We start from the raw sequence: 10,235 nt of genomic DNA, 5'->3' as shown, positions 1-10,235 counted from the left end.
TACATGACCCCAGCTGTGCATACACATGGCCCATCTTGTGCTTGTGACCCAGCATGTGACTGTGTACATCCATACATCTGCCTATCTGACTATGTCTGTACACACAACCCTGCACATGACAGTACATTTGCATCCTATTATTTTTGAGCTGCCCCAAATAACAAGGAATCCAAGAGGAGCAGTTAATAGGGTGGTGGTACGGTGTGATAATGTGTAGCTGTTTTTCCAATATCTTTGGTTTCATGTCTTTTTGCCATTTAAGCCAGTCTAAAAGGCTAAGCTATTTTACCTTTGCACTCACAAACTAGCTCACAGGTTCTTTTCTGAAAATACACGTCTGCAGTTTATTTTTCGGTTTGGTATCGGGGATTAGGCACGGGCGTTTCCCTCAGGTATACATTCACAGAGGCAGTTCCTGGGCAGAGGATTTCTAGTCCTTCACCAGCCGGTAGATGTGATGCTGGGCACCATGTTCACTAGCTGACACCTCAAAAACATACGCTATGCACAGCAAGGTCTCTTGGGTGTCCCTGTTTGTCACAACCTAGACAGGAGAGAAAGGAAAGCAAGAAAGCAAATGCTGTTTTTCCTGGCTCAACTTGTAAATATTCAAACATCTTTAAACACATCCAGCATTGCACTCAATTCACCGAATGACCAACAGGAGGGGTATGCTGTTTAGCAATGACACCCCAAACTGGGGCTGTCTCCAAACACCAGGAATGAAGGCATCTGCTTTGTACCAGCAAGGAGTGCTTTCTTACAATGAAAGTAGAGGGGGAGAAACATCCTCAGGACTGTAGAGAATGGAAGTGTGTGGCTACTGAATAAAGCTTTCATCAAGCAAGGGGAAATGTCAGGACTGGGAGAGCAGTAACCAACCAGGTGTCCTTGGAATCAGCAGATGTCACTGTTCCCAAGTTTCTCTGGCAGTCCAAACGCCCAGAATTCCTCTGCCCTGAGCACAGGCATGTACTTGGTGTGGTTCACCCACCCCCACAGCGCCCATCCATTTTGCAGTGTGAGGAAGACCCTGGTGTGCGTATAAGTGGAGTGCGAAAGGTTGCAGCCCCTATTATGGCTCCTGGATATCCTTTTAAGATTCTGACTGCACTTTCCTCCTTATCCTAGTGTTGGCTGAAGTGGCCACCTATAAGACCATGGAGAGGTGGTTGGCTGAGGGGCCTACTCCCAAGCCTTCCTCTGCTCCCTTATCTGGACTGAGTTCCTCTGGGTGGTGTCAGTCGGCTCCTTTGATGCCCTTGAGGACCAGTGGGTGCTGACTGGATTCTCTACTCAGTGTCCCCTTCAGGTTCCCTTTTCTCTGACCCTTTGACGCCACACCTGTCCCTGTTATATTTTTGGTGCCCCCCACAATTATTTGAGTTCCTGGGCCTTGTGGCCCCTCTCCAAAGGCTGGAGCAGGGTTCTTTACCCCGATACTCCTATGAGAAGCGCAAGGGGAGTTGACAGGAGAGCGTCTCCAATTGACACAGCACAGTGAAGACACCGCGATAAGGAGGTCTCAGTACGTCGACTTCAGCTATGTTATTCGCATAGCTGAAGTTGTGTAGCTGAGATCAATCTCCAGCAGTAGAGTAGAACAGCCCTACGTCTGGAGGGACTCTAAGCTGGTGAAGAATAGAGGGAGCAGGAAGAAACTTTGTTGAAACTTGCCTCTGAATTTGGCCCTGAGAGTCACAGGGCTAGGAATGCATCTAGTACCAAGAGAGACCCCACACGCCCAAGTGGAAAAAGGCGGAGAAGGAGGAAAGTTCCCAGACTGCACTCCAGGACCCAAGGCCATAGGATTGGCAGAGTGGGACGCGAAAGGCTTTGTTGGCCTACGTGAGATAGGGCTGTCTGTGAGGGGAGGTGGGGGAGTGCCTACCCCTTCCTCAAAGAGCGTGAGACCCTGTGGAAGGAAAGAAGATCAGAGGGTACAACAATAGCACAAGTTCAGCTTTAGATGTACAGGGTCACTGAGCATGGCTGTGGAATGAGGAACACTGTAAAGCAGTTACAAGTGCCCAGCAGCATAAGTGATGGCACACAGACCTCCTCTCTCCCTGCTGCTGCCACCTCCTTCCCTTGCTCCTCTCTAGCAACACTTTCTGTGTTTACTCAGCAAGCACCTTTCCACTCTGGCTCTAAAAGCTTGATACAAATCTGAAGGACTAAAGATTCTCAAGGCCGAGTGAGGCAGAGAAATAGCATTAAGCTTGTCCTACAGATAAGGAAACTAAGTTACAGAGAGGTGGTGTGACCTGACCAAGGGCACAGGCTTTCCAGGGCAAAATCAGGAACAAACTCCAAGCCTTCGAGTTCCCAGTACTGCACATTAGCTATAGACCACCCTTCACATCTCTAGCTAGTGAGAATCCATGCTGTGTCTTAAAGAAGTACAACACAGAACTCAAATGTCCAGAATGTCTTTAAACCACCCTTACACCCTCCTAGTTTCTTGGCTGCGCCAGGTGCTAGAAAGGCCTAGTGCGTAATTTGGGTAGCCTAAAAGTCTAAGCTATGGCAGCTTCCCAACCTGGGGCTGCAGTGCTGCGTGGAATCTCTGTAGCAACAAACCTCCCACCATCTGTTGTTCTACCTTTTATACCAGCATTTAGGGTGAGTCCTGGACAGGCAGCTTTATGGCTGTCTTCTGCAGTACCTGTGCTGGAGTAACTTTCCCCCAGTCACAACCAGAGCTGTTAGGGCTTTTATACGACCACTTACATGGTATAAAGAGGCCAGAGCAGGGACAACTATTTCATCCTCTGTCTACTGTTGGTACAGGAGTCTTCTTTACTGCAACTTCTGACTTCACATCTGGTACAGCTTTTAAGCCACATCAACTCTCCTTTTCCATACGTTCCTCTCTCTCCTTTCTCTCCATTGTCCAGGCCCCTCTCACACTGTGTATCTGAATAACTGCACAGCTCTGTGAGGGATGTGGAGATGCCACTGAATAAAATTAACGACTGAGCTCTACATGGAAATTTTCCTTGACTCAGCGGGGCACTCTTGGCTATGGCTTATATATTTAAAGGCAAAAATAAAAACAATTCAGTGACCCCACCTGTAATATAGTAAAGTTCTCCAGCACGCTGTTCATCATGTATTTCTCTGGGAGATGTTTGAGTTTATGGATGAAATTAATCATGTATTCACATAAAGGGGAGCGGTGGATGCGATAGGAATAGTGTCCATTTTCATAGTGAGCATACTCCGTCTGTAGCATAAAAGAGAACAGGCGCACACAGGATCACGACTGCATTCATTAATGTTACTGACCGTTAAAGATAGTAATTACCACTTGCATTTTCACATTACTTTACTAACATTAACCCATTTATCATTCTTTCCAATCACTCACTCTGAAGTCGCTTCCCTTCAGCCCTCAAATGTCTCCGGCTTTGTTTGTTGAAAGAGAACCACACTATTCTACTGCAGGCTTTGCTGCTGTTGTACCTTCCAGCTAAGGACCTGAGGGTGCTCTGTTGCTATTTATGAGGTAAGCTTCCCTATGCCTCTATGAGATAAAGCAATAGTATTATTCCCATTTCACAGATGGAGAAAGTGAAGTGCACAGAAGTTGCACAGACTTACCTGAGATCACAAAGCAAGGCAATGGCATATCTGGTAAATATAAACTCTGAGGCCAAGTCCAATTCTACCTACCAGACCACATTGCCCCAGATTAAAAAGTGCAGATTAAATGTTTCTGGAGCTCTTTCATTACTAACACATTGTAGCTCCAGTACACGTGAACTTTTTCTAACTCTTTCCCATGTTCCAGCACCCCTGTTGGAACATTAATTCAGAAGAGGAGGAGCTGCATCTTGCCCCTTCCTCTGAGTTTGCAATGATACCAGTGTTCCCTCTAATTTTTTCCACCCATGTACGGAATAGATTTTCTTATGTGCACCAAGGCATGTGCAGATATACACCATCAATAGAAACACACGCTGCTCACTGCAAGTGGCTGTGGGATCTCTGAATGTCTCTTGGGCAGCTGCCCAAGTGCTTATCTTACAGGGAATACTGAACGAGACTCCCAGCATCTGCAGACATCTGAATAATGGGATGGCCACCCCCAGCCACAGATTTGCTTTTGATTTCAGCAGATAAGGCACAGAGCCGTTCGCCCTGTCAGAGCTCGCTGTCATACAAGGAGCAGAAGGAACTGGCCAAGAAATTCGCCCTAGGTGGGTGGCATTAGCTGTCAGTAAACAAATTTACCTTTGTGGATATAAAGAATAGAATATAAAAAGGAAGTTACTGTTATTGAGAGTCACCCTGCAGGCCAGGTAAGCGCACCGAGCAGGCTAGAGCCATGGGTTTAAAAAGCCTGACACAAGCCCCATAAAAATCATAAAAGACCAGCTTAAAAATCCCGAGTGTATAAAAGGAACAATATATGTGAGAATCTTCCTATTTGCCTTCTGGCTTGTGAGCCCCAAGAGGTCACATTTTCAACCCTTCCTCCTCAATACTGAGGGCTGGAAATGCCAGTGTTAAAAATAATGAAAGCTGAGATTCTCTCAGTCACTGGACTCCAGGTGCTGGCACATGAGGGAAAACATGCAGTAAAATTGTGTGAGCGGGCAAATCTATAGGCAAGGTTCAGGCCCATCCTTGTGTATCTGACACACTGGACAGGACTGATGCGTACTGATTTGCAACCCTTTTCCAAGCCATCTCCCTGACAAGGGGGCCTTTCTGCCCTCAGATACGTAGGTGGGTTTTGTGAGTGCATGCAAGGGCCGTACTGCACCCGAGAGAGTTCTGCACTCAGGGCTCCATCACCTTCCATTCCTACCTCCACTTTCTCCACCACCTGCTTTCCGAAGGAGCACACTTTAGTGGAGCAGGTAATGATCATGTTTTCTGGGCTTTCGTATTGGCTGGAAACACCATAGAAAGATCTAGATTCATCTTCAATGTTGGTGTTCAGATCAGCCTGCAGAAACAAAACAAGGACAGATTCCCAGGTAACTCATTAGCTTGGGGTCACTGCCATCACATACCATGCAAGGAAATAATTCTCCTATGGCTCTAGGCATATGTTTTTCCAAGGCCAAGGAGCTGGGAAATAAAATGGCCAAAGCAGATCAATATGTGTATCCAGGAAGTGGAGGAAATCCAGGGATAAATTACAGGTTGAACCTCTCTAATCCGGAGCTCTCTTGTTGGACAACATTGGCATGATTTTAGTTAGCTGGATGACCACTTATCTTGGGCGTGGCTAAGCTTCTCGTGATCCCATAAAGTTTCTTTCCAGGCACCAATCCTGACTCTCTGTTTTTAGCTGTAATTTACTCCTAAATGTCTTGTAAGAGCCTAGTAAGCAGTGGGAGTGTTGGTAATGCCGCTAGACGATACTGACCTCCCGTGGTCTGGCAAATTCTGTTGTTTCGCACCAGTCAGGTCCCCAGGGTGCCAGATGAGAGAGGTTCAACCTGAATTAAAGTTTAGCATACACCTCAGAATAGCTGTTGTGCCCGCAGTGCAGGCTGTTTGGGGAAGGGCAACAGCCGACAGCTATAACTTCACAACAGGGTGGCCTACTGTTATCTGTACAAGGGCAAATCTGGCGGGATGTCCTGGTGAACCAAAAAGCACTGTTGTCACTGATAGTGAAGAACACAGTTGCCTGCTGGGGTGGGCTGGGCTGTCTGTGCTAAAAGGAAGACCACTGGAGGAGAGTGGACAAAGGAGAGAGGAAACAGGGTAATGGGCAGGTCTAGCAGAAGGCGTTTGTGGGAGGGGAAAGGTGCTTAGATACCCATGGTAATTAACACAATATAAAGAACCTAGATAGACAGAAAATACCATTTTGAATGACACGAACTGCTGGTGGATGTAGCCCAGTTTAGCCTTAACCCACCCCCTCGAGGGCATGGGGCACCGTTTCAAATTTGGCTGCTGAAAAGTTAGGCGCTTACATTTTAATTTTGACACTTAAATCCCTATTTAGGTTCTTGAATAGGTATTTTGGGCTTATGTTAGGTGCACAGACTATCATTAGGGCCCCAAACTTGAAGAGGTAGTGCTATAAAGCTACCACCAGAGGTCACACAAGGCTCATATTCTATCCCAAACAAGAAAAAGTTTACTTATGCCTATGAAAAAAATTAAGCAACAGAAAAAGGCACTTAATTTATCTTAATGAAATAAAAGAACAGAGGCCCTCAAATTCCTTAGTGCCTGATGTAATATGATAAATGAGCCCATGGTCACCTTTCTTCCAAGTTCTACAGACTGGTTCAACCTGTGCTACGTCGTTAGGGGAAAAGGGGAGGAAAATCTGCTTCTAGCACCGCAGACTCTATGGCTCTGCTACCAGTGCGACTGGGATCAGCATACCTGAAATGCAGTTCTATCATGATTTTCCTGACCAATATCAGCAGAGGTTTTTGTCTAAGAACCTGGTTATAGAACCACGCCCTAGGGACTGGACACTGGGACAGCTCACCGTACAGTACAACTAGTGTCATGATCAGGGAAAAACTCCATATCCACACTGGTCAGAACACCCTGCTAAGAAACTCGATAGAATCAAAGAAACGTAGGGCTGGATGGGACCCCAAGGCTATGTCTGCACAGTGCCAGAACCTTGAAATAAGCTACACAAGCTTATTTTGAGTAGATTTTGCATTAGGTTGTTTTGGCATGTGGCACTATCTAAACAGTGCCACAAGTTGAAATAAATTCCTCCTTCGAGGCATCCATGTACTCCTCCTGTGATGAGGTGTACGGGGATGCTGGAATAGCGCGCCTGTTATCTCAAATACTGTTTCGAGACAATGGGCACATTTCGTAGATGCTGACGGCTATTTCAGGGTACTGCTGTATCCCAAGATCGCGCCCACCATGTAGACATAGCCCAAGAGATTAGCTAGTGCATCTCCCTGTGCTGAGGGAGGACCAAGATATCTAGACCAGTGCTCCTTAAACTACGTTACACACTGGTGTTCTGTGAACAATTCACAGGTGTGCCACGAGCATTTGGAAAAATACACTGGTGGTCTATATTTCCTGTGATTAAAACCAGCTACAATGTTACTTCTTAGTTACTATAATACCTGATTAAATTACTTCGTTTTGTTCTTGCTCAGTGTCTCGCTGGTTTTTTTTTTAACTCATCTGACAATTTATTTTTTTGAAGAACATTTTCATAGGTGTTCCACCTAAAAGATAATGTTTGGTGTTCCGTGCTTTCAAAAAATTTAGGAAACACTGACCTAGACAATCCCTAAGAGACATTTGTCTAAGGTAACTCTTCTTTATAGCCAAGGATTGGGATCCTGCAGCCTTCCCAGGAAATGTTGCTGGATTTAGCTACCCTTGCCTTTGGAAAGATTTTCCTAGCATCCAACCTAAATCTTGTTTGCTGCAAACTGAGCCAATTATTTCTTGTTTGACCCTCAGCAGTGGTGGACATTGAGAACAAGGGATCACTGACCTCTTTCTACCATGTTCAAACAGAGCTAGAGCTAAGGTGGGATTACAATATAGACAGTGCCTTAGTATTTCCACAGGTCAGCAGGTCCTGGGAGGTTCTGCTTGGTGATGTTAGCAGCACTGGCTATCAGAGCTGTCCCATCCATAGAAGGAACTGGGGTGGTTGCCCCAGGCCCCACACTTTTGGGAGCCCCACAGTGGCTGCCCCAACTGTCCTATGGAGAGATGGGGGGTTCCCTGAGGCAGAGGGCTGGGTGTGATGGAGGCAGCAGGGGTCGCCTCCCTTCCCCCCTGCACTCAGCATAGTGTCCCTCTGGTTCCCAACACCTGCGGAGAAGAGAAGTGCAGCGGGCTGGGAGGCTACCCCACAGAGCAGGCTGCCGCTCCCACTGCCCACGTAATGAGTGGTGGAGGGGAGGGCAGGTGACCCCTACTGCTTGTGCCACAATGGCCCTTTGCCCCAAAATAATCCCCGGGCCCTGTTGCCTGGGACGGGTCAGAACGGGCTGGAGGTGCGGGGGAGCTGTGGTGTGGCGGGCTTGCCTCGGGCCCTTGTTTGGGGCACTGAGCGCAGGACGACATTGGTAAAGGCCTTGCCCTCTGCATCCCTCAGGACAGCACTCCTGGCTGTGGTAGTTAGGTTAGGAGTTAGAAAGCTGAGAACCTGGGCAGTCTGAATGTCCAGCAAACATAATAAAGACCTTTTGTTTTATTCATCACAGTTTAGTCCCATCTCTTCTCTACGGGAGATGCTAGATGACTCGTTCTCCGAGGCCTCTCACAGGAGATGATGGTGCCCCTTTATTACCATTTCAAAAAAATTCAAGGTTTAGCTCCAGAATCAGGAGCCCAGGATCACAAGCTGGCTGGGGCAGAAAAGGACTCGGCATTAAATAAGTGACCAGCAGCCACTGGTCCCTGCTGAATGCTGGAGCCAACATCGGGGAAGATGTCATGACTATCACTTTGCCAACGGTGACACTAACAACATTAGCAAGAAGCCAACATAAAGCATTTCAATCCAATCTAATTCCCTTGCTTGTTAAGGTACTGCTTCAGGCGCAAGGAGGAGGAGGAAATGCAACAAACACTACCATTTATTTCCCTAACTCCAATTCTTTTTCCCACTCAGCATCTCAGCTCCATCCCTGCTGCCTCCCTCTGCATCTGCACAGGCTGCAGCGTGGTGTATGCAATGGGTACAGGGTGACCGTTTTAAGGGAAACAGTTGAGCTCCGGTAGATACGTGATGCCATTGAAAGCTGAGCCCACAAACCAATAAAATTCAACCACCAACCATTTCCCCAGAGCACACATCACAGTTCAGGGCAACTGCCCCTGTATTTCCCCTGCAAAAGCACCCACCCTCAGGCTCCCAGCTCCCCAGCCATTGCCCTCCTGGGTGGAGACTCATGTCTCTCTCCCTCCTGACAGAGTATGTCCAGGCTGCACAGTTCCCTGCCTGAATTGTGTGGCTCCCAGCACAACACTGGCTGCTTGAGAACACCTGCTCATTTTCTCCTCAGTGACAGTTAACGGGTGTAATTCGTACAGGTATAAGGTACCACAGGCAGCACCTCTTAAGCAAGACTACTTTATTCTTAAGGTTAAAAGCAAAGGAAGAAAAATATTAAAAGAATAAATGCCAATAACCTTACCAAAGTTAACCCCAACTTGTCGCATGGATTTAGGCAGGAGCAGTCCCTTTACACCTCCAACCAGGGCCTGCTTTGTGGTAACAAATTCATCACAGTCTGAGTTCAGAACAAGCACCCTGTCTTATAGGACCTCAGTGGGTCCAGTCATTCCAGCCCTCCCCAAGGCAGTGGTTCTCAGCCTTTTTGTTTGCAGACCCGAACACATTTTCAAATGGAGTTACAGGTTCCTTAACTCTGTCCGTTTTGGACATTGTGGCTATGCAGCACAGGTGGTCAGAAAGACGGGGGTCATATTTCAAAATCAGATCTTAAAATGTTTCCTCTAGAAAAATTAGCAAGCATTTTATCTAGAAAATATAAGAGAAAACTGAACCATCTCTCAACCAGAGACTATGACAGAATTGGAAAACAAATGCAGTGACAAAGAAGAGAAACAGAAAGACTGAAGTCCCACTTTAAGTGAAAAGCTCAACAAAACCTTAACCCAGAAATCATTGCAGGTGCCTCCATAATTTGGCAACTCACCTATTAAAAGGTCAGGGCTCAGAATTTCACACCTAGTTAGTGAACATTAAACTATTTACTGCTAGGTAAATTGATGCTAATGCTGTTCCATTTAACCAGGCATCATTACCAGTCAGTAATGTTAAGGCCATGCCTACACTGCTAGCAACAATAGAGTGCCGTGGATATAACGGCATAACAACACCATAGTGCAGGTGCATCCTACAGCAGTGGAAGAGGGTTTTCTCTACTGTTGGAGAAACACCACTTCTCTAAGTCATGATTGCTAGGTCAGCTGCATCCACGTCAGGGCTTGGGAAGCATAGGTATGGGGGTTTCATACTTCCAAGCCTCATGGCTATATTGACCTAAATTTTAAGTTCAGTCCAGGGCTAATTCAAACCAGTTCTTGGAGATCACTCTGATATGTCACGTCCCAAGGAAATAGTAGCCTATAGTCCAGTGCTATTTTGTGTTTGTACAGCAACTTTCCATCCCAAGCACTTTGCATATTCCAGCCGGCATTTTCAAAAAGGTTGAATACCCATCTGGCATTTAATATCAGTAGGAGTTGGGCACCTATCTCTTTTAGTCACCATTGAACATCCC

At 46.6% G+C, this 10,235-nt stretch overlaps 1 protein-coding gene across 4 annotated transcripts in view; it reads right to left on the bottom strand.

The window, feature by feature from the left end:
- Positions 1-316: 316 nt before the first annotated feature.
- The window catches only part of TEAD4 (TEA domain transcription factor 4), a 72,726-nt gene continuing 62,807 nt past the window's right edge, over positions 317-10,235 (bottom strand). For all 4 annotated transcript variants that reach the window (XM_075002763.1, XM_075002753.1, XM_075002745.1 and 1 more), the window contains 3 exons: positions 4,820-4,960; positions 3,077-3,229; positions 317-544 (listed from right to left, as the gene is read on the bottom strand). In XM_075002763.1, coding sequence (XP_074858864.1) covers positions 431-544; positions 3,077-3,229; positions 4,820-4,960 — 408 coding nt within the window. In that variant the 3' untranslated portion in view covers positions 317-430. The remainder of the gene's footprint in view (positions 545-3,076; positions 3,230-4,819; positions 4,961-10,235) is intronic.

The sequence above is a fragment of the Carettochelys insculpta genome, chromosome 1 (assembly GCF_033958435.1).
Source record: "Carettochelys insculpta isolate YL-2023 chromosome 1, ASM3395843v1, whole genome shotgun sequence".
NCBI classification, from domain to species: Eukaryota; Metazoa; Chordata; order Testudines; family Carettochelyidae; genus Carettochelys; species Carettochelys insculpta.
The sequence above is the reverse complement of the archived record's forward strand: the minus strand, read 5'-3'. Positions and strand labels throughout refer to the sequence as shown.